This window comes from Astatotilapia calliptera, chromosome 7 (assembly GCF_900246225.1).
Source record: "Astatotilapia calliptera chromosome 7, fAstCal1.2, whole genome shotgun sequence".
In the NCBI taxonomy this organism is placed as follows: Eukaryota; Metazoa; Chordata; class Actinopteri; order Cichliformes; family Cichlidae; genus Astatotilapia; species Astatotilapia calliptera.
This window is the reverse complement of record NC_039308.1, coordinates 42732005-42755854: the sequence shown is the minus strand read 5'-3', so window position 1 is coordinate 42755854 and position 23850 is coordinate 42732005. Positions and strand designations below refer to the sequence as shown.

General features: G+C 40.0%; 1 protein-coding gene across 6 annotated transcripts in view; it reads right to left on the bottom strand.

Annotated features, from left to right (window-relative positions):
* The window catches only part of LOC113026289 (receptor-type tyrosine-protein phosphatase zeta-like), a 93020-nt gene extending 69384 nt beyond the window's left edge, over positions 1-23636 (bottom strand). For 4 of the 6 annotated variants that reach the window (XM_026174882.1, XM_026174883.1, XM_026174885.1 and 1 more), the window contains exons 1-2: positions 23355-23634; positions 2836-2898 (exon numbers count right to left, since the gene is read on the bottom strand). In XM_026174882.1, the coding sequence (XP_026030667.1) occupies positions 2836-2898; positions 23355-23415 (124 nt within the window). In that variant the 5' untranslated portion in view covers positions 23416-23634. Of the gene's footprint in view, positions 1-2835; positions 2899-23354 lie in introns of all 6 variants that reach the window. The other 2 variants (XM_026174884.1, XM_026174887.1) reach the window with 1 other exon arrangement.
* Positions 23637-23850: the final 214 nt, after the last annotated feature.

The following is a 23850-nucleotide window of genomic DNA, read 5'->3' as shown; positions in this document are numbered from 1 at the left end:
TTGTTTAGTTCTAAAACCAAGTGTTTTAAGATGCTTAAGCAAAGATAAGTTGTAAAGATAGATGTAGCAATAGCAAAGCGACAACAATACCAATAAGTAGGAACATAAGGAACTCGAGGGGTCAAGAGCCGGAAGAGGAGCTAGAAAAGATGTGGAAGATGAAAACTACAGTGGTCTCTGAGGTAATTGGAACACTCAGGGCAGTAACATCCACCCCCCCACCCAAACTTTGTTTGGCTCCAGTAGATTCTAGGAATGTCATCTGAGATCTCTGCAGTCTTATCTGAGGTCTAAAAGAGCATAGTCCTAGGAACATAGTTCTAAATACTCCTGCATATATAGTGGTTCATCCAGTGGTTCTATCCAATCACCCAAAATCTCAAAATATGACGATGACGATTTTGCACGATTTTGCATAAAATGAGAATCACGATTTTTTGGCTTAGAATTGAGATCACGATTCTCTCACGATTTTCTTTTCCAGTATAAATATTTATTGCACTTATTAGCTGCACATCAACTTCGTAACAGTTGAGACTGAACATAAAAACAATAAATAAACATAAAAACAACAAATGTCTCACGCTTTGTTGTTGCCGCAAAATGTTGTACTGCTTGAAATTCCGTCTCCGTTGCTGGACGCTGCGTGTATAGAGCAGGTAGTGCAACAATAGAAAAATAGTTGCGGGACGGCACTGTGTAGCGTGTGTCTAGGGTGTTGATCATTTTCCTAAATCCCTTGTTTTGCACAGTGTTGATGGGAGCCATATCTTTGGTCAGGTGATAAGTGATAGCCTCCGTAATTTCTTTGTGCCTGCGGGAGTTCGACGGGTAAAGGGAAGCGCTGTATAAGGTTCCCGTTATTGATGTTTGGGTGGTTGACCGGGACGGATTTTCTCCTGTCACTTTCTCGTCATCCCTGACGTGCTCAACGTTGTTTTTTCCCTGCTAATTTTAGCATCACACGGCACAGCTTCTGTATCACGTGGTATAAGGCTCCGCCCTTGTCATTTGTTGAGCAGGAAGAGTGAGCGCTTGTTTTCATGCAGATTACGTCCCGGATCAAAATGCGGTACAGTCGTCGTCATCTTTTTTCTTTTTCTTTTTTTAAATCGTTGTCATTTGGAAATGAGATCGCTCATAAGTATGAATCGAGATCGCGATTTTCTAACGATTAATCGTGCAGCTCTAATGGTGACAGAAGAAAAGTCAGTTTATCACCAGTTTTTCCTTTTCCCCCCTTTCTTTTTTGGAAACATGAATCTTTCAAAACAAAAACTGGCAGTCTGATAGGCCCGTATTTGATCATTAAGAACACATAAAGGGAAGAAACCTCTTGCCTAAAAATCAAGTTTCAAGATTAATGTAACAGCAGCTAAAGGGCAATGCAGTCTGTATTGTTGGTAGTGATGTCCAGTACTGGGTGTGGAAGTCTTTTAGATTTATCTTTCTGCTCTTTGTTCCTTTACATGCCACTGAGACTCTTTATTTTAGCTAGAGCTTCTATACCTACCATACTCTTTTGGTGTTTGCTTAATGCATAACAGCATGAATAGGCTTGCCAGAAACTTTAAACAAATAAAACAAATAAAATGTATTGCCAACTACTGCACAAGTAAGAGACAAAAACAAAATAAAACAAAACAACCCCCCCCCCCCCCCCCCAAAAAAAACAAAAAAAACAAACAAAAAACAAACATACAAGACCTGGAGCACGAAGAATGTGAAAAAACACAGACACATAAATCAACAATTTTCCAATAGTATGTGTGAGAGAAAGGACAGCGTGAGAAGGAGATGGGGAGAGAGTGTATGAGTCAGGCATTCTCACACGCAGTCACTGTGTCTTTGTCACAAATGTACTTGATAATTAGGGTAACTGCAATGATGCCCCCCAGAAGCCTGAAGGTAGACAGCTCCCAAAAGTACACACGACCTGGTCACCATGTCCCACTTGAGCCAAGGCCCAGCAAGCCCCAGACCTAGACCCCACCATGCACACACACACGCTCATACACTTCGTTCACTCGCTCTCACCTACCAACTGATGACATACAGAGAGACAAAGACACGTGCAAACCCCCCCCCCCCCATGGTGTTGGTGAGCAGATGTCGCCCTAAACCACCACAAACTGCTTGTTGCCCCTGATCTGAGGCAGAGTGTGTGAAACAGGGGTGTAGGAAGATGTCCCCCTTCCTGCACCCCTGTGTGTAATTAAAAAAGGAGGACGGGGGGGGGGGGGGGGGGGGGGCATAAGGCGCATCCGTGTATTCATGAATATCCGTTACACAGGGGGCCCTTTCATGGCCTTACACACTAACCTACGCAATCCACGACACCCCTTCAAGACTACGTGTGTGAGTGATGTGTTGTATGAGGGAGTGTGGAGGAGGGAAGGATGGGACAGGTAAAACCAAGAGGTTGAGGACTACCCCCGGAAGGAGGGTAATCCTCTACCTCCTGTGGCTCAGTAGGCACCCCCATCTCCCACAACCTGCCATGGGTTAGGAAAAGGTTGGTCCAGGGCCAGCAATATCAATGCCCCAGAACACCACCGTGTTCGGGGTATCACCTATTCCCCCACCACAAAAAGTGGATTGGAGTTTGCAGACGAGTCCCAAGACTTCACCAAGCATCCACTCAGTTTCAAAAGACCCACACTAATAATATATATACTCAAGAGTCTTACCAAACAGCAGTGTACACAAACACATAACAAAATGAAGACCTCCCAAATCTGTTGACACCATGTTGCTCTACTAATTCAGGAACGTTCTGAATGCACAGAAGTTGCTTCAGCATTTTCGTTTTGTTACCTGTGATTGTTGACTCACCTGCGTACGACCAGTCAATGTCTTCTGAAAATTTGCGCTGATTCCTGTATCCATATCCTTCAGCTGCAAGACAGAAACAAATGGTTACCAACACATGTTCTACATAGAGTATTCAGTTTCTTTATCTATAAATAGTAGAACTATTTACATAAATTATTTAACATATCCAAGTTAACTACAATAACAGTGGGTATTTTATTTGGAGATTAAGTATCGGAATTTCAGGAGCGGGGCCACACCTCCAAACACGCTCCTTCCGGTTGTCATCTATATAGGTTCGCCCAGTTCTGCAAGCTGTTCATTCTCGTTTACGTGCCTCACCCTACCTCCGAGTTTCAATTCTTTAACTTCTTCTCTTCTATTTAGTTCATGGGGATCTTTTTGTTTGTTTGTTTGTTTGTTTGTTTTTAAATACACAGATGTGACAGATTTGACTTGGGCACGCAGTCTAAGTATATTCTGCAAGAGTAATTATTCATTTTTAGCTTATTTTTTTTCATTAATGTATTTTCTCTCTATAGGCCAGGCTGCTGTGAAATGGACTCAAGCTCCACCATCATGGACTGCACCTCGTATCAGGAGTCTTTGCTCTACTTAAGAAAACTGTTACTTTGAGTTGAAGCGTCATTTTAACCAGAACCTTCAGGTGGTGGAGAACTTCATGGATATTATTAAAGTCCTATGGCTGAACAAGAGGTACTGCCACCAAATTAAATTCAAACTGTTGAATGGAGCTCATTTGCAGGACAGGACCTGATAATACTGCTCAGATATATCAGAAAATTTTTGTTGCCACAAATAAAAGGGCTGCTGCCCAACCATAACGCCAGTGTGTGCGTGTGTGTTCTGGGGTGTGTGTCACAGTGCCATTTTTTTGTTAGTGATAAAATTTTGCTACTTTTTTACCCCCATTTTTTTCTTAATAGGGCAGAGATGTGAGCATGAACTTGCTCTATAGTGTGTGGCATATTAATTCGGGAGGGTGGTGAGGTTTCTGGCTGTGCTGCAAGTGAGTAATTGCCAGTCAATGTAAATATTTTAGACAAATAAAAAAATCTTTGCTAAAGATGTAAGCATTTACTATTTGTGGATGAGAGGAAATAAACTTCAAATGGCAGACTTTTGCTGTACATTATACCTCTACAAAAAGATTTTCTTTGGCAAAAGTGGCAGTCTAATGACAGTCTGGTGTTGTGCTCAAGCCAACATGGCACAGTCACAGACAGAAGCCGTGTTAAGATGGAGACACAAGCTAAAATGCTGCCGAGGTCTGGGGTGTGAGGTCTGTGCTGTCAGTAGGGCCAACCCTGACAGGAAATTGTGAGCTCTGTCTCTCTTAAGCTGGAAATGTCAGCCAGACAGTGTAAGTAAGCAGTTCTGACATGTAACACCTGTTTGCTCTGTAACCAGTATATCAACAAGAGCTTATTACAGTCTGTTCCTGTGTATGCAGATGTCTCTGTGCATACATATATACACACTGGCGTCACACTCTCCCTAGCTAACAATCTGTCACGAAAGTGTTAAGAGCACTAAAGTTTTCATTTTAGATTAAATTTCAGGTTATCAAAGTTACACTCTAAGCTTAATTCCCAACAAGGCAAAGCTGGGAACCTAGGCCAATGACAAATAATTTGTCTGGATAATTTGATTACGCATACTTTATTTGTTGAGTTTGTAGATTTTTTTAACCTCTCAAATGATTCAAATATACTTTTAAAAATTCTCCGTTTTTGTGTCACAACATATCCACAAGGTTACAATTTCTACATAATAAAGGAATTGCCTGTTTTAAAAAAAACACAACAAAACAAATCATTCAAATTTCATCTTTTGTGTGGCTTGCAATCAGAAACTTAAAAACTTGGATTTTTGTAACATAGACAATTAATAACTAGCATTTAATAACCTGGTACAAGTTCATGTTAGGGACATCTGTTTAAAAATAATCATAAAAAACAACCAATAATCAAAATGTTTGACAATTAATGTGAATAGAATTTAATCAAGAAATAATTATGCTCTCTAGCACTCTTCTTGTAAAATAATAAGACTTTTATTTGCAGTGCATATTAACAGGAACCCAACAACTAAATTGAAGTTTTAAAAGTCACATATACATCTATACACTTTCCCATATTTGCTTTAACTTTGTAATAGTCAAAGCTTGTAAACTCAAATTAAAAATGACAGTTGTCTCTGAATTTACAAACATATCTCAAAGCTGTGAGAATTTGTGCTCTTTTTAAGACATTTTAGCATGTTTAATAGATCAGAAGTAGCATCAGATTCCTTTTTAGTCTATGAGCATGCAAGAGAAAGATTTTTTTTGCAACCATGCCTCAAATTCATTTTTTAAATGGTAGTCTGGTATCACTTTTGCTCTAACTGAAAGCACAAAGTAACCTTATTTTCCAAATTGATTGGGACAGGTGACTGGGATGGATGACATTATGCTAAGTTTGAGGTAATTAGCACATTTACAGTCCATGATGTTCAGGTTTTTTGACAAATCATATTTTCCTTTGTTAAGTAAACTCGGCAAGCAAAGCGCTTGGGAACCTCTGTGGAGGGAGCATAAAATGATGTCACACTACACAATGTGGCTAGTGTTTGTTGCGCTGTTTGGAGAAAATATTCCTGAAGCCATCAATAATGAAGAAAAAAAAGGTTTCTGTTATAGAGCAAAAGGGGATCAAGAGAGAAAAGCTGATTTTAGAAGAACAAAGAAGTGAACATGGGAGGGTGACTGAGTAGGAGAGATGTAATTCAGGTCTTGATGATTGGGGGTGGTGGGTTAACATGCTTACTGGAAAAGAGTGAAGGAGTAGAATAGATTCTATGGAGAATTCTTGCTCAGCGCCTGTACGAAATAGAAAAAGACCACAACTGTGTCACTGTGTTTATTCAGCGGAGAGTGGCCGACTCTGTGCTCCGGTCTGTGGGAGCCCCGCAGCCTCCAGCCAGAAGCTGAATAAGAGGATTAGCTAAACCCTGGGAGAGCCAGGACATCTACAGGCTGTGGGGTGAGAACTGGTGCTCATGCCAGAATGTGTAACAACCCCCTCCCCTCTACTTCCACCCGAATCCCTGACCCTCAGCTCTTGATGCCAACGAGGATTTGAGCATGGTGGGGGTGGTATTAGTAATATTTTCATTGGATGAATTACTGGTAAAAATACAGGATGAATTATTTATTTCTATGAAAATCCAATGAAAGAAAAAACAACAGGAAAAAAATTAATTATTTCATACACACAAACACTAACAAACTCTGAATATGATCTCAAACCATTGTAAACGACTGATTACTATATAGCACTTTTTTAATCTACTCAAATAGTACTCAAAGCACTATGCAATACGCCTCATTTCAGTCACCTGTTCACACACATACATAGAAACATCGAAGTTATTTATTGGGAACCAAGCCCCAGTGCATTTGTTGAAGGCACTGAATACCATCATAAAGTGATGACACCACCATGGTTCGGCTCATCTCTGATGGAGATGAGACAGCGTACAGGGCGGAGGTAGAGAACTTGTCCCACTGGTGCTCAGAAAACAACCTGAAGCTGAACGTCCTTAAAACAAAGAATTCCTAATGGACTTCAGGTCTCACCTTGACGGACAACACCAACGTCCTGGTAAAGAAGGACCAGCAACAGCTGCACTTCCTTCGTGTCCTAAGGAAGAATAACCTTAATGAGAAGCTGCTGCTGGCCTTCTAATGTTTCTCAGTGGAGTGTGCTCTCCTACTGCCTGGGTATTTGGTATGGACAGACCACTAATGAGAACAGGAAGACTGCACAGAGGGTAATTAACACCTCCCAAGAAATAATTTGCTGCCCTCTGCTACCCCTGGAGACCTTCGTCAGGAAGGTCTCAGGAAAACCAGTGCCATCACAGGGGACCCCTTGTACCCCGCTCACCACCTGTTTGACCTGCTGCCCAGAAATCCTGCCTCACCAATCTAAGCCATGGTCTGAGTAACCTTTATCACTCAGGCCACTCACACACTGACTCTTCGCGGACCAAGTCTTTCTTTGCACTGCCTCTGAGCACTTTGCAACTGATTTGTTCTCCAATGTGTGCCTTTGTCTTATTTTTGTATTTTTTTCCTCTTGTTTTGTGTGTATACACACATACATACACACATACATACACACATACATAAGATACAGTCGGTGTGGAGCACCTACAATTTCGTTGTACATGTACAATGACAATAAAGTCCTATTCTATTCTAGAAGCCAGGAGGATAAACCAGCTGCTCTCCATTGAACCATCGAAGGTGTACACTCAGTGGCAGGGAAACTATAACAAACAAGGCTGGAGATGGAGCAATACTGGAGGACTATGTGGGAGAAGGATGTAACCCATAATAACAATGCTGGGTATCTGGTGGTGCTAAGAGCAACCATAGCAACCTCCCTGAACAAGCGTCAACAGTTGCAGATATCCAAAAAAGAATGAAGCATGAAGAGTTGGACAGCACCAGGCCCTGATATGACTCCCACTTACTGGCTAAAGAAGCTAACTAACTAACAATGAATGTCTGGCTGCACAAATTAACCTGCTGCTAATGAATGAGACATACCCAGAATGATTAACTGAAGGCCTGGCAGTCCTGCTTCCCTGGACCTCAAAAGAAGGAGTCCTATCCAACTGCTCTGTCTTGACTGCACTTCTGCGTAAGCGTGAACCAACCCTCAGTCAGAGTATTGACAAAACTGGTTATGGATACAGACTACAGAATAGAGCAATCGTGAACTGAATCCCTTTTTTAAAGAGAGATTATCCCCTTTTCTATTAGTACTGACTCGGATTGACTCGTCACGGTTCACCACGGTTTTCCATTAGGTCATAGTAACTGGTACCAGGCACTTTTTAGTACCTGCTCAGCTAGGGTTCCAATTGATCAAAACAGGTACTAAAATGTGACATCATCAGACTGCATGCCACCAACTGGTGTGTCGCAGTCGTGTCAATAGTAATTACATCGCAGGACGTGCAGATTCATTGCAATGACAACAAGCACGCAAACAAGGTACTACTGGGCTGGAAAGCAAGTCGATGTGAGTCGAGTCACGTAGATCCATGGCAAGTCGACCTGAGTAGGTACTAATGGAAAAGGGACTTTTGATTCAAGCCCCACTCCCAATGTGCTACTCCCCCCTCTTCGGACAAGATTTTGCATTTTCACACTCCTCCCACCAAAGTGAAAAACTTCCTGTGTCGTTCTGGTGCTAAAGACTGTATACCCCAGGGAGCCTAACCATTTTAGACCTGTGTTTTTACTTTTCCCACTTGATGAAGAGTCTGGAGGGGATCAACAACCTCCATTCTCTTGCTGCTGGACCCCTGCTGTTTGCTTACCATCCTGGTGTTGGGGTGGATGATGCAATCCATAGAATTACTTTTTGGCAAGATCACTTTCACAGCTGTAGAGTACTAGAAGCACTGTGACTGCATGGACAATGGACTACCTCATCAAAAGACTACAGTACGTGAGGCTTCAGGTCTGTGTGTCTGAAGTGGTGATATGCAGCATCAGGGGCCCTCAGGGGACGGTCCTCTGTCCCTTCCTTTTTATCCTCTATACTTCGGACTTCAGATACAACACCACAAAATGCCATCTCCAGAAGTTCTCTGATGATCCAGAGTATCGCCTACTTCATCTGGTGTGACCTCACCACCTGCTCATTAACACCAGTAAAATGCTCATTGACAGCATAACTGTGGTTTGGACACTAAAGTACAAATCCATTTACCAAAACAATAAACAGGACTAGTCACATAACACTTATGCTCTGTACAAGGTGGGCCAAAGTTGGCTTCATCAGCTGGGCAGGCTGAGGTCTTTTGGAGTGTGCAGAAGTTTAATAAGGATCTTTAATGACACTATGATGGCTTCTGTTATCTTTTATCTGGTTGTCTGCTAGAGAGGTAGCAGCATGGAGAGGAAAAGGAAACAACTTAATAGATTGTTAAAGAGGGCCAGATTTTTAGCATTTAGTTATAAATATTAAGCAAATAGGTGGTTTAGTATTTTGCACAAGTGTTTCCAGGTAAACATCATACATCGTTTTACACACAAACTGTCCCAACATTTAAAAAAAGTTTTAAAAAAAAAGTATTTCAAAGGCAATAACTGCCCAACTTTTGAGATAAAGCAAATATTTGTTGTCTTATTTACTCAAAATTCTGCCTTTTCTAATGTCTAATAAGTCCTGCAAAACTAAGCACTGAATTACCTTCTTTTGCAGATTTCCTTATTTATAAAGCATGTCTTCTAAGTAGAGGTGTTTTGATTCTAATCTGATTGTACACACACTGACGAAAGAGTTTGTCAAAGGCCCCCAGAGAAGCTCCTTCAACAGAAAAACAACTTAATTAAACACTGGACTTAAATGGATGGAGCAGAATGCCAGCACTGTATCCCAAAGAAACAACAACGAGAAGGGAAGTGTGAGGATGAATGTAAAGCCCTCTTTCTTGGATTAAATACTTTGTCAACTTAATCCTCAGTTGGAGAGTAAATCAATTGAAAATGGTATGCCTAGGGACGTCGGTTAGAGCATGTAGTGAAATCAAAAGACTACTTCATGAATGAATTTGACGATTTTAATGCTGCATCCAAGGCATGTAGTATTTCCAAGTTGCCAACTAGGGAAAATGGGCAGTAAACACTGAAGTAACCCACCAAAAGTAGTAGACCAAGGTTGAATGAGAACCTCATTTTAAGACTGTAAAATATCCACACAGGATAAAAATACTGTTTAAAATACATACATATTTTTATCACTCCCACTGCACTTTATATACATATATAAAAATAAAACTCTTGGTGTATCTTATTGTATATAGTAACAATCTTTATATAGTATATTTTACTATTGTATCGTATAGTATTTTTCTTTGTTGTATACTATTTTAAAAATATTTTTCCGTTTAAATTTTTTTTTTTTCCAATAGATCTCAATTGTACCTTGTGTCCCACGTCCCTTGCGATACTGTAACAAGTGAATTTCCCCAGTGTGATCAAATAAAGTCTATTTCTATACTGCTGAAAGTATTCAATCACTCATCCAAATCATTGAATTCAATAACTTCCACAGCCACGGGTGTATAAAAATCAATCACCTAGGCACGCAGACTCCTTTTACAAACATTTGTGAAAGAATGGGAGGCTTTCAGGAGCTCAGTGTGGCACCATAATAGGATGCCACCTGTGCAACAAGTCCAGTCATTAAATTTCCATTCATCCATCCATCTTCAGCTGAGAGAATCAGAATACTTTATTAATACCTGAGGAAATTATGGAATGCAATCTCTCCACTGTGTCCTAGGTCTGCCCCAGGGCCTCCCTCCTGCGGGACATGCTGGGAACACCTCACCCAGGAGGCATACTAATCAGATTCCTGAACCACCTCGACTGGGTCCTTTTGATGCGCAGATGTCCAGTATGCAGTTTCCACTCACTGATAAGTGTGTTATATTTATAAATTGAAAATGAACATTGTGTCTATAGAACACATATAATACTGAAAATACCCATTTTTATATTAATATGCCAACAAAGGCAGCACAACACCAACAAAACAACATTTGACTGAGAAGATATTGTGATAATATCGTTACAGTGAAGAGCAAAGTATCAGGGTTCAATGGACAGGTTTGAATCAGCTTTAGCGTAAAGAGCCATTCAAAAGTATGTCTGCAAAAAAGGAATTTGAAATTTAACATATACAATGGACATATGAATAAAATTTATCTAAGACTGAATGGCCAGCTAACCAAAAGTTATCCATTATTTACGAGACTACATGAATAACATTTATTTTTCCCCTACTCTAAAAAGCTCAGTTCTATCTTGCACTTAATTCCATCTAGAAGTATTTTATTACCGAATTCACATACAGATAAGCTTGTAAATGGTGGCTGTATAATGGGGTATTTATTAGAATAGTGTTTCCCATTTGTAGCATACAGACCACAACTTGAAAAAACATGGGTTCAGTCTCACAGGAAAAAAGATGATTGAGTTTTCTGTCCATAGTGTTCTAAGCAGGGCGTCCTACCCGCTGACCTTCTAAAGATTTCAGTGCCACATCATCTGCAGGGGGCAGCCACAGCCACCCTGCCTGCAAGTTTGCAGCCAAACATCAATTGGTTTTTTACTTGCATATATCCATTGTGATGTGTGTGATCATCATCAATAACACAATCACTGACTCATTAACAGGCGGGCATTTGCTCTCAACACCTTGGACACACATGACTATTTTGAGAGATGACCTAATTTAAATTAGCAGCTAGGGGGCAGACACAGAGGAAATTATGGATTTGTCCTCTCGTAACCTTGACATACTTCTATTTAATTTTCCCTCTTTAGCACTGTCTGGTGATTTCTTATTTACTTGCAATTTCTTAATAATCCTTTTATTTCTCTCCCTCTATTTCTCATGCAAAATCTGTTTCTTATCACAACTTGATCATATATTTGAGCAAAATGATATTCTGGACTCCAATGATTTAAATGACCTTGCAATACTCAATTCCCAGTTATTTATATAGCACCAAATCATTTACCTCAAGGCACTTTATATTATAAGCACTTTCAGAAAGACATCTATTATGATGACATTTATTTGGGATTTAATTTTTTCTCTCTAAATGGCTACTTATCTGAACTGGAGGAGAACAACCATAATTATTTAGATGACTGTAAAACACAAACAAAAATAAGCATTTTTTTTCACATGATGAGATTACCTAGTGCTATGACTTTTGCTCTAGTGGCTCCAAAGAAGTTTGGAGGGGTGGAGTTTACCCCAAACTGTGCTGTAGTGGTACAGAGAATTCTATGTGTATTTATATGGAAACCTACTGCTTACTGTATATAATATGAAGCCATTTCCTTCCTATCCACTCGCGATGGGACTGCAGCCAATCCCAGCTGTCTTAGAGTGAGAGGCGATATTAGTGCTGCTTTGAGAGGTTAATACTAGAGATGGCACAATACCACTTTTTTATGTCTGATACCGATATCATAAATTTGGATATCTGCCGATACTGATATGAATCCAATATAGTGTGTTTTTTAATCAATAAAGCTGTTTTTTAAAATATCTTGCTGCTTTTTGTATAAGTTCATACTCAAGTTAAAAAAAACAAACACTAAAGCTATTCTGTTATAGCTGTATGCAAAAAATACACTGCACCCAAAATATTTCATAGTTCAGCAATACTGATCAATCTAATAAACTTAAACCTACTCCATCCTCCCTATTCTGGTATTTTAGAGAGTAAGCAACCTAACTAATAGGGCTCTAAAACTCCCAGCAAAGAAAAAAATTAGGGAACCACCCTCCACCTTATGATGCTTAATCGACGTAATCAACTTTAATTTGATGAAGTGTGAAAAAAAATGTACAGAAATAAATTATTTTTCAAGAATAATTAAATAGATTCAACATCTTTCTTCAACAGAATTGCAGACTGCACAGATCGTACCTTCCCAAAGGAAAAAGTACTATAGCTTACTAGGGTATATTAGACTTAATAGTTTCTATATACAGTAATGGACTTCTATACATTTTACATCAGATTAAAACTTTGAGTGTAAGATTCGGATAATTATTTATTAAAAGCTAAACATTTTAAATAAGAATAAGAAATAAAAGTATGTCTTTGTGCCCCCTTTTCCCTGTTTATGCCCTATCAGCCCCCCTGGCTAAACTTTGCTAGATCCGCCCCTGCACAGTTACCAGCCGTCAGCTGCGTAGAAAAGGATCCTGGTGTAGAAAGTAAATAAATTCTAACAACAGATTATCAAGCTTAAACGTGCTGCTGTTGTTCAGCCGCTGGTTTCCTCTTTCTGGCATAAAGTGGGCAATAAACAAACAAGAGAGACGGACTCGCGACAGAAAAGCTGATCAGCTGATCATTGATCAGTTTCACGATTGAAGTAGCAGCAGAAGAGTGAGGGAGAGAGAGGCAGTCGCTCCATATATCGGTTGTTAATCTCTATGCTTTACAAACATTCAGAGATGAACTTACACACTTGCTTTACTTCTCTCTGGGATAACTTCCTCGGAGATGAAATGCCGGGCTGGTAGCGAGTCTGCAAATACACACAGCCGCTCTATCACGTGAGGCATACTGCTCCGACGTACTACGGTTATGGGCCAAGTTATGCCATGTCGCAAGTTTTGTGAGGTGCTTTTTTGATATTTAATGGATCGAATTACATTTTTATTTCTCTCCGATATCCGATCGAGTAATTTAAGTCAGTATCGGACCGATACCGATATGTAATATCGGATCGGTCCATCTCTAGTTAATACCTGGTATAGTTGTTACTAGATATATACTCGGTAATGTTAGGTTAGGAACAAAAGAAAGCCACATAATATATTGGAAATAAAATTTATCAAGCCAGAGTTCAAAGAAACAAACTGTCACAGAGGTGTTCTACTGGCTTTAGGTCAGGCAAACACGGGGGCCAGTCAGTGGTATCAGTTCCTTCATCCTCCAGGAACTGCCTGCAAACTCTCTGCACTGAGGGTGAGTATTGTCATGAACCAGGAGGAACTCAAAACCCACTGATCTTTCCAACCAGATACCTAATGGCAGTCAGGGACAGTCAGCCTGTAGAGGTCTGTGCATCCCTCCCCAGACCATCACTGACCCGCCACCAAGCCAGTCATGCTTAATAATGTAATTTTCTCCATACTGTTTCAGGTCTGTCACATGTGCTTAAGCTGAACTTGCTCTCATTTATAAAAACTGTAAAGCACAGGGACAACCAGAGGACACTGGGCTCTCAGACCACCTTCACGAAGCCTGTTTCCAATTGTTTGGTCAGAGACAATCACACCAGTGGCCTGCTGGAGTTCATTTTGTAGGGCTCTGACAATCTGCTTTTTCATTGCACAAAGGAGCAAGTGGTGTAGTGGTACCAGTGGTCTTGCTGATGGGTTAAGGACCTTCTACAGCCCTGACAAGCTCTCCTAGAGCGCCTGTCTCCTGGAATCTCTTCCATGCTCTTGATACTGTGTTGGGACGAAACAGCAAACCTTTTGGCAATGGACTTTGACTGCCTGTGCAACCTCTGTAGGGTCCAGTATCACCTCATACAACCACTGGTGACACCGACCCTAGCCAAATACAAAACTAGTTTTGAACAAACAAAAAAAAAATGTCAGAAAAGATAAAAAAGGGCAGCTGAAACTGATTAGCAGCCACCTCTGTTACTTAACGAACCAGATCAATATCCAAAACGTTTGTGGGACAGTGGCCAACCATTTGAGAGAACATCTTTTTAACCGGGGATGCTTCAATAGGAGCTTGACCCAAGCTGAAAAGAGCTCTATCCCAAACAGAGAAGGAGATCAACCCACACTCAGCTATGTGGTCCCAGTGAGAGCCACTTCAAGGTTCCAGTTCCACAGCTCCAACCCAGGTTTTCTGGGATCCAATGGTCAACTACATTGCCCTGTCGGAGGAGGAGGCCCATAGAAAGGAAAAACGGCTTCTCAAAGTTTACGATGAATGGTAAAAACAAGTATGTACAACATGTGAACCAATACAATTCAACGAGTGGAAAGCTTCCTTTACTGCACATCTCCCCTGTTAACAAACTGCACTACTTAAAGAAATACCTAGGAGGTCCAGCTTGACAAACGCTTGATGGCATCTTCTACAGAAATGACAGTCAAGCATACAGGAATGCATGTACTAGAGCAGGGCGATATGACCAAAAACATTATACCCGTATTACCGTGAACGGTATGATATGGCCCAGCCCTAGCATGTACAACATCCATTTGATGTACAGAAAGCATTCAGAGAAAGTCTGGCAAATTGGCCAAAGATCCAAACAAATGACTCCACAGGATTCAGGGGAAGGTTTAAATATTCTCGACGATTGTGAGGAGAACCAAAAACTTGTTCAAATGATACCAAACTGGGCAGCTGCAAGGTGAAATCGTCAAGCTACTCAGTTTATGAAAGAAAGTGGGAAGTTTCCAGTTTTAAAGGACTTTGCCAAGTTCATGTCTTCTGAAGCCAAGATCATGTGCAACCTGATCACATCATTTCAGGCTCTCCACTCTGCACAACTTCAACTATGACAATGGTAAATGAGCAACAAACCAGCCACAAATTCAGATCAACACAGAATAGGCTGCAACCACCAGACTGTGAAGTTGTCCTTTTAATTGGCTAGAGTTGCTCTCAGGAATAAGCTAAGCTCCTCCAAAGCAAGTAATCTTAGGAGGAGAGAATGAACCTTATGCAGTTCGCACAGCATTGGACTGGAGAATTGCACGCCTGGCATTGTCTTACGATGACTCTTCTAGTATGTCTACTCTGTGTCAGAGTTGCAGTTAAAGAGCTCCCACTAGTGACTCCAGCTGATGCAATCAAGGTTATTGAGTCTGACTTTAAGGACGATAACAAGGATAACAGGTCAGTGTCTCAAGATGACATTCTCTTTCTTAACATGTTAAAAGGAAGGGATTTACAAAAACACTGAAGGACATTATGAAATGCCACTTCCATTTAAGGAGAGACCCTTCTTACCAGACAATAAGCAAATGGCCACTGTGCGGCTTCAAAGCCTCAAACCAAACTGTACCCAATGTACAAGGAACAACATATAAAGTTTGATTGAAATCGTAGAAAAGGGTGATGCAGAGGAAGTGCACAGTGAAGCAAAAGAAGGAGAAAAGTGGTATATTCCTCACCGCAGGATATATCATCCCCAAAAACCAGACAAACTCAGAGTAGTATTTGATGCCTCATATTGATGCAGACAATCAGGTTTCATTTTCGCCCCAACAATAACGTGCTACAAGACTATGGCTGAATCCCTTTACGGCCCATTGAGATTCATCTCCCCTTTTCTACTTACAGGCAAAAGAGTGCTTCAAGAGACATGCAAACAAGGCACAAGCTGGGATGATCCACTTCCCAGTGAATTAAGGCCAATGTGGAATAACTACAATAGCAACTTAGACAACATAGAGAAAATCATAATATCACACTGTTATGTTCCTAAAGACTTTGACCAAATTGTAAAAACAGAGTTGCATGGCTTTTCTGACACAAGTTTATATTCTTACTGTCACTGTTCGTATTTAAGACACTTAAACAAAGATGATAAAGTGCATTGTGCTTTACAGCAAAGACCAGAGTTGCTCCTATTAACATAACAACAATACCAAGACTCAAACTGACCGCTGCTGTTCTCTCCATTACTGTAAGTAACATGTTAAAAGGTGAGCTTGGATTGACATTGGAAAAGGAGGCAGCACTTGTCGGCCGCATTTGGAGGAGTCTACAAATTTGGACAGCCTTCGTCGCGACACTGTGACGTAATCGGCCAACAAATGCGGCCTCAGGAGGATGCAGCCTATGAGTTTGGACACCCCCATAGGTCTTTAGGAGCTGACCCTGCACTCCAAATAACCTCGGTTTCCGTAGCAGATACAGCCTGCTTTGTCCTTTCCTGTAGATGGCCTTTGAATTGTTAATGCAATCTACTGGTCAGGTGAACACCCAGGTACTTATGAGTCCCCCATCTCAATGTCCATTCCCTGAATGTTCACTGGTGCAGAAGGAGGATGGTTGTGCCTGTAAAAGTCCATCACCAGCTGTTTGATTTTCCCAGTGTGATATTTGGGGGCTTGGAACCAGGCAGATTAGGTACTACTTTAGTACCTGGTACCAGGTACTATGACCTAATGGAAAACTCTGAGAACCATGGCAAACCTGGGAAGTAAATCTGAGTAGGTAGTAATGGAAAAGTGTTTTCGGCTCACTAATGCCTCTCCTCAGCTATCTCTGTATACTCTTCAGTTGTTCTCTGTTTCCTGACTCAAAAGGCTCTCCTATTCTGCTTAGGAACACCCTTGATATCAAGAATCTGATGTACAGTCCTGGTGGGATACACCATTATCTGTACAGAAATTAATGTAGTCTGTTACACAATCCACCAGACAATCAATGTCCTCTCCATGGTCATCACAAAGCAATCCCCACATTGTTGCATCAAAACAGTCCTTCAGAGGTTTTCTTTACACAATGTGGATGAAAGCTTCCTGTGTTCTAAATGTTTATACACAGGAGAGATGAGCTATATGCATCTTTTGTGTAGTAAGTCAGTGTTTTATTGTCTCTGGTGGGACATGTAACACACTAGCTGAATGAGGGTAGAGTGATCCAAAGAGGTGTGATTATACTCAGGAAGAGGAAATGGGGTTACATTATCTCCAGTTTACTAGTGACAGAATGGAAAACATCACAAACTATATCTAGATTTCCCTTGGTGGGTAGTAGAGTCTCATGCCATTGCCTAATAGCTCAATATCTCTGCTGGTGACTTTGTCTTTAATGGTGATATGCCCACTGTTACATCATCTTCAGCATGTAACTGCTCAGCTATAATAGTTCTACTTTTTCCCCTCCACGCTTTCAAATTCAAAGGGAATTTGAACCCATTTTCTGTCACTCAAAAATAGTGATGAAAGTTGTGAATGGGCGTAGCTAGTGTGTCTGAATAAGCCCAACAAGATGTTTTCCCTTCCGCATCAGTAACATTATACTGTTCTCAGTCCTATAACACAGTGCAAGACATGGTTTTGGTGTCTATGTCATGCAACCCATAGCTTCAGGGACTTATGGAATGTGAGAACATGTTGCCATTATTGTTCTGTCCTTGCAATTTGAAATTCAGCTCGTTGAGAGATGAAACGATATCTTCCAAACAGGACAATTTGAGAAGTCAGTCATCAATGAACAAATCAACAAAAGGGGAGGCATGTGGGGCTGCTTCTCAAATATAAAACATGAAGAACTCTGCCTGTGGAGAGTCAGCACACCTCTGGATGAAACAGTTAAGTGTATGTATGTGGCTCTCTATCCCACTACATTGTCGTTTTGTAATGCCAGGCAACTTTTTTTTTTTCAGCATCTACTGAACATCTAGTGTTGGTCTCCGTAAAATGTGGTTGTTGTGGACGTTGTTTCAATGTCAAACTTCAACTCATTTTAGACATTTTTTATTTTTATTATGCTTCTATAGGCACTGTAGTCCCATGTTTCCAGAGGGTGGGCAGCATGATTTCTGTACAGAAACAGCTATGTGTGAAGGAATGCAGCGTAATTAGTGGAGCTCTCCAAGATGGCGCGGGCTCTTAAGCTAAAACAAAGGTAAGCAGCTGCATGGTGGATTTGAGCAGCAGATTGAGCAGAAATGTCCCCAGCTTCTCACAGGCAGTTTGCAAAATGTGTGCACTGATAAAGACTGTCGAGCAGATAGTCCAGTTCATATATAAACACTTTTACAAACTTCTCATACTTTCCATCACAACTTCTCCCAGTCCTGCAACCAATCACAACCTCTTTCTAAGCTCTTCACAGTAAAACAGGATACTGCTCTCTGTGTGGCGATTGTGGCTCAAAGAGCTGGCAGTTCGTCTTGTAACCGGAAGGTTGCCGGTTCGAGCCCCAGCTCGGACAGTTTCGGTCGTTGTGTCCTTGGGCAAGACACTTCACCTACCGCCTACTGGTGATGGCCAGAGGGGCCGATGGCGCGATATGGCAGCCTTGCTTCTGTCAGTCTGGCCCAGGGCAGCTGTGGCTACAACTGTAGCTGCCTCCACCAGTGTGTGAATGAATAGTGGAATTGTACAGCGCTTTAAGGGCCCCGAAAAAAAATTATTATTACTGCTCTTTTAAACTTATTAAACACATTGTACTCCTTTTAAAATAATTTTTTAAAAGAATTCTAAATACTAAATGCCATTATTATTTTTACATTTTAACATGGATTTCAACACATTTAAAGAAAACTTAAAAAAAGAAAATCTGTTTTAACCTGGTTACAAAAACATAAGTTGATTAATTGAAATAAATAACCCAGTCAAAGAAAAACTGAAAAAATGTAAATAACAAAAAAATAAATAAATACCCACATGTACTGAGTAAATCAACAGGCTAACGCATAATAAACTTTGTTTGTTTATAAATAATCTCTATTCATATGCATCATGTTGATAACAAAAAATGTTGATATTTGTAAAAAAATAAAACAAAAAAAATGTATTTATCATGTAAATTTCTTGCACCTGTCATAGATGTCCAAATGACATCTAAAGAAAAAAAAAAAGGACCCAAAGTCCAAGTTGGGTCATGGTTGGAGATCCAAATTGTGGACCAAGTTTGCACATTGTATACATGTCCAGGATTGGTCATGGACCGATGGACCTGCACATCCGACGTCCAATCTTTACTGGGATATTATAAATGTTGTATACTGTGCAGTGCAGTGAGGACTGCTCAGACACTGGAGAAACGAAACAGCGGCTCCACATGGGACAACATAGAAGAGCCACCTTGACAGGACAAGACAGCTGTACATCTGCATCTAAAGCTCAAAGATCACTCGTTCAAGGGTGACAATGTTCACATTTTGGACAGAAGACAGATGGTTTGAAAGAGGCTATCTATATCCACTGTGGACGACCATCTTTGAACATTTTTGAGAGGGTGACATCAACTGTCTGCCAGCTACAATGCAGTTTTAAGATCCCTTCTCAGGCGCATTAACCCCCACTCATATCTTGTGTCAGGTGATCACAATAGGTCACATGATAGGGTGAGGCAAGGTCTCACAGAGGTTTCACCCAAAACCTCTGCTGGTAATTGTGCCATTTTTTCACACCTTGGCTAATATGATGAGTCACATGATCAATATTGGGTCAATGATCAGGACACGACAGGACAACTCCCACTAGGGTTTAAATACCTAGGAATCCACCATTTGGTTTTAGAACTAAAGCAGCTTCTTAAATGAGAGATGAAGCATCTTCAAGAAACTTAAAGAAGTTCAGTCACTTTCTTTTCAAGCTCCTTAGACTACCATGATCTGGACGATTGTAAACCTAGACCGACACATATTATGTTGTAAGAGAATATGTGTTTGTAAATCGACGTATTGTTTTACTCACATTTTTTCACAGTTTTGTTATTTCATTTGTTTCATAAGAGCAGAAAGAGACAAACACGTATGTTTCTTTCCTCAGCATTTTTGCCAAGACATATTTTATAGTCCACAAAAGTGGACTACAAAGTGAGGCTGGAGAACCAAAATGCACAGTGGGCTTTGCTGGGGCTGTTAAAATGCAACAAAGGAAGAAGAGCTGCTTAACCTGTGCTCTATCACTCTGTGAGCCTACAATCTTGTGGTACTGGAGGGCAAATGTGTGCATTTACTCTTTACTTTATTCCCCACTCCTAACAAAATGTGCTTTCACACTTCAGCACCAGCTTCACAGTGTGACAGTGCCCTCTCGTCCTCACCACCACTCGGACAAATTACACTGCCATCGTGAATCACACTTCCCCACCTTCCCATCCCCTGTAAAAAAGAAGAAAAACACCCATTACCCTCTTCTGTTCTGTGTTGCTCTGCACCCCATCGTTCCACCTCATTCTACCCCTTAGACCTCTCTTCTGTATGTCATTGCCCCCTTTCCTGCTATTTCAAAACAAATCTCCCCTCTCACAGCATAATTCACTGGGCTGAGCTCGACCAACTGGCCTCCTCAGCTGACCTCCACCAAATACCCGTCTGCTTGTTTCCCCAAATAACCCCAGCCAGCATTCAGCCAAGGGCCCATGGAAAGAAAAGAGGGGAGACTCAGGAGGATTTAAACCGATGGCTTCTCTGTATGCCCGAGTTAATGCTTAATACCACCTAATCTGGTCATCAAATATCCCCGCTGTCACAACTGGAAATCTGCTCTTTTTATCCCTCTCTCCAGACTACCAGTTGGGCAGCAAAGGATGTCTTCCCAGTCTCCCCAAGCAGCACTGGACAGATATCAAGGGATAAAATAAATAGGGGGGGAAAAACATTAATCTAAAGAAGAAAGAGAAACAGGAGGTAGTCTGTGGTGATCATTTATGTCTTTCCTGAAAGAAAGAACAGAATCTAGGCTTTTATAGAATATTTGATTGTTAAACTTAAGTTGAATGAAAACACCAGCATTTTCAACACACCAACTTTACACTGATTGGCCATTGAAGTTGATACAGTAACTCAGTAAATAAAAGTCTATACGAAAATAAAAAGCACTGACGCATTTGTTTTCATACAAAATGTGAGCACAGACTAAAAACAGCATTTATTTTTGCCAGAAGTGAGCATCTTCACTGTGTGTGATGAGTATCATTTCCACAGCTTCCTCCTCCATGTGCCTTAGTGTCAGACAGGCTGACTGTGACCGCCATCTGTCAGCAGACTCTCTGTTAGACAATAAGTGGGCAGGAGATTCTATGAGCCCAGACACAGTAGGGCACGGGGCTTGCACTGCCCATTCAAAAGTATCTTATGGGAGGACAGATGGTGCTGAGTTTTCTCCTTGTACATCTTTTCTTCCACCATTCCTGTGCTGCCTTCTCAGAAAGCAAAAACAACCCCCCTCACAAGAATTGTAAATTCTTGTGGATTTTAAAGTTTGCAGAGGTACCAATATAACGCAAGACATTTTTGTATTTCCATTTTTTATGAAAACAGTAATCATAGAAGCTATAAATTGGCTCTAATATATTGACTTATATTGAATTATAGTGCACCATTAAGCAACTTAGAATTTGCACCATGTCCCAGGAAGTACTAGGAGATGGTGCAAGAAACAAATTCCTTTTGGGGAGACAAGAAGAAGGACCAACTTATCAGTCTTTTTTTTAAGTGTTGAAAGAACAGCAACTAAACACGGAGGAATTGATTCTAGGGTTCAGCAAATAACTTGAAAGACAACATTGCCTGCAGTGGATGGTCATGTAAAATTATTAAAGTACCAGAAGAGCTACTAAATGCTACTAACAGCAAAACCAAATGAAAATCAATAAACAAAGACTGGCTGTGAGTTACTTCTTTTTAATGACCTTGCTAATATTTTAAGACAATATATAATTTTTACTAATATTTATAGCATAGCCACATCTAACCCATCTTAAGCATTGGGAGCAGTGGGCCAGCACTGTGCAATGCCTATGGACCAACTCCAGTTGTAAGCCTGCCCCTTTGTCAAAATAATGTTGAAAAAATAAGTTTTCATATTTTCTTCTGGTAGAAAAAATTAGACTTCTTGAAGGAAAGGAGCACAAGCATGATTAGAACATGCAAACTCAACACAGAAGGATCCTACACGGGTCTGGACACGCTTACTATGAGGCAACAGTGCACCAACAGTGTGCCATCAGATCACCATCTCACTGCATTTTAAATGCAGTTGTAAAATCCCACCTCAAAAGTTCATAGATGTTGAGATATTACAACAAGCTTTTAAAACTGCCTGCCTGGAACTTCTAGACTCCCTGAGTTCCTCTGGTGGAAAGACGAATATAGATCTGACAACTAACTTGCCAGTTAAGTATAGTTTTTGCGTGCGAGTAGACTGAAACAGTTAAACCTAAACATTTATGATGATTGCACGTTCCCATGGCATCAGTCAAAAAATAAATCAATAAATAATACATAAATAAAAACTGGAAACGTCTCCATAGCCACAGAAACTAACAGCTACAAAACTAAAAGTCACATCTCTGATATAAACATCATATTTTATATACATGAGTTTTATGAATATATATATATATATATATATATATATATATATATATATATATATATATATATATATATATATATATATATATATATATATATACATATATATATATATATATACATATACATATATATATATATATATATATATATATATACATATATATATATACATATATATATATATATATATATATGTATATGTATGTATATATATGTATATATATATATATGTATATATATATATGTATATATATATATATATGTATATATATATATATATGTATATATATATATATATATATACATATATATATATATATACATATATATATATATATATATATATATATATATATATATATATATATATATATATATATATAATGTGTTACTGTGTAATGTGTTACTGGGTTTCAATTGCTGTTGTTTATAAATACAGAGCGTCTGACACTCTTAATAAACCAGTTAGACCGTGTCCAGACCTCTCCTTTCATGCTTGACAGCTCCAGTTTAGAATTTATGTGTGACACTCTATGCCTCAGAACATTTTAATCTGAGATCCCACTGAGTAATTAAGAAAAGAAGTGTGTGTGTGGCATCTCAGCCACAGTTAGGAAAATGAGTTCATAAATATATATAGACCAGACAAAAAAACTTTCTAATGCTAACAAAATACAAAGACTACAAAAAGATTTTTTTCGTTTAGTTTTTTTGTTTTGTTTTTTGAGAGAGCGTATTACTTCTCAACTTACCTAAAGCTAGTGATCACCTAAAAGTTGCCGCAGCAAGTAAAAGGCCACCGCACTTTTGAAACACTATTAAGTGTTTCTGTGAATAACACACTAACATTAATTACAACATGCCTTACCTTGTTGGCAGATAAGGATAAAGTGTGCAGCCAGTAGCAGCCAGAAGCCTGTAGTCTCCATGTTGGTGGAAATACTCGTAAATGCGGAAAATAAACAATGTAGTGTTTTTTATGCAGAGCGAGAGAGAGTAGGTCCACGACCCTCACAGCTCCATATTGTACTATGCAGGCTGTGAGTTGGCTATTTACGTATGTGTAGTACAGCTCGCAGGTCCCAGTGTGCGACGCCGTTTCGCTCTGTCCGTTGTTCTTCACGCAGTCTGGCTGACTGGAGAGGAGCGGCCACACCGAGGCGGTGCGCCGCCCACATTTCACTGGCTCAATTCCTCCACACGACCATTAATAGAGACACTGGCAATTACACGACTTCATTCAGCCGTTAATTTTGTATTTATTAATTGATATTTGTGTCAGGGTAGAATAGGAATTAAAATAGTGCAAAAACATTTTAAAGTTTGGTTTGGTTGGGGAGAAAGATTAAGAAGAAGTGAAAGTA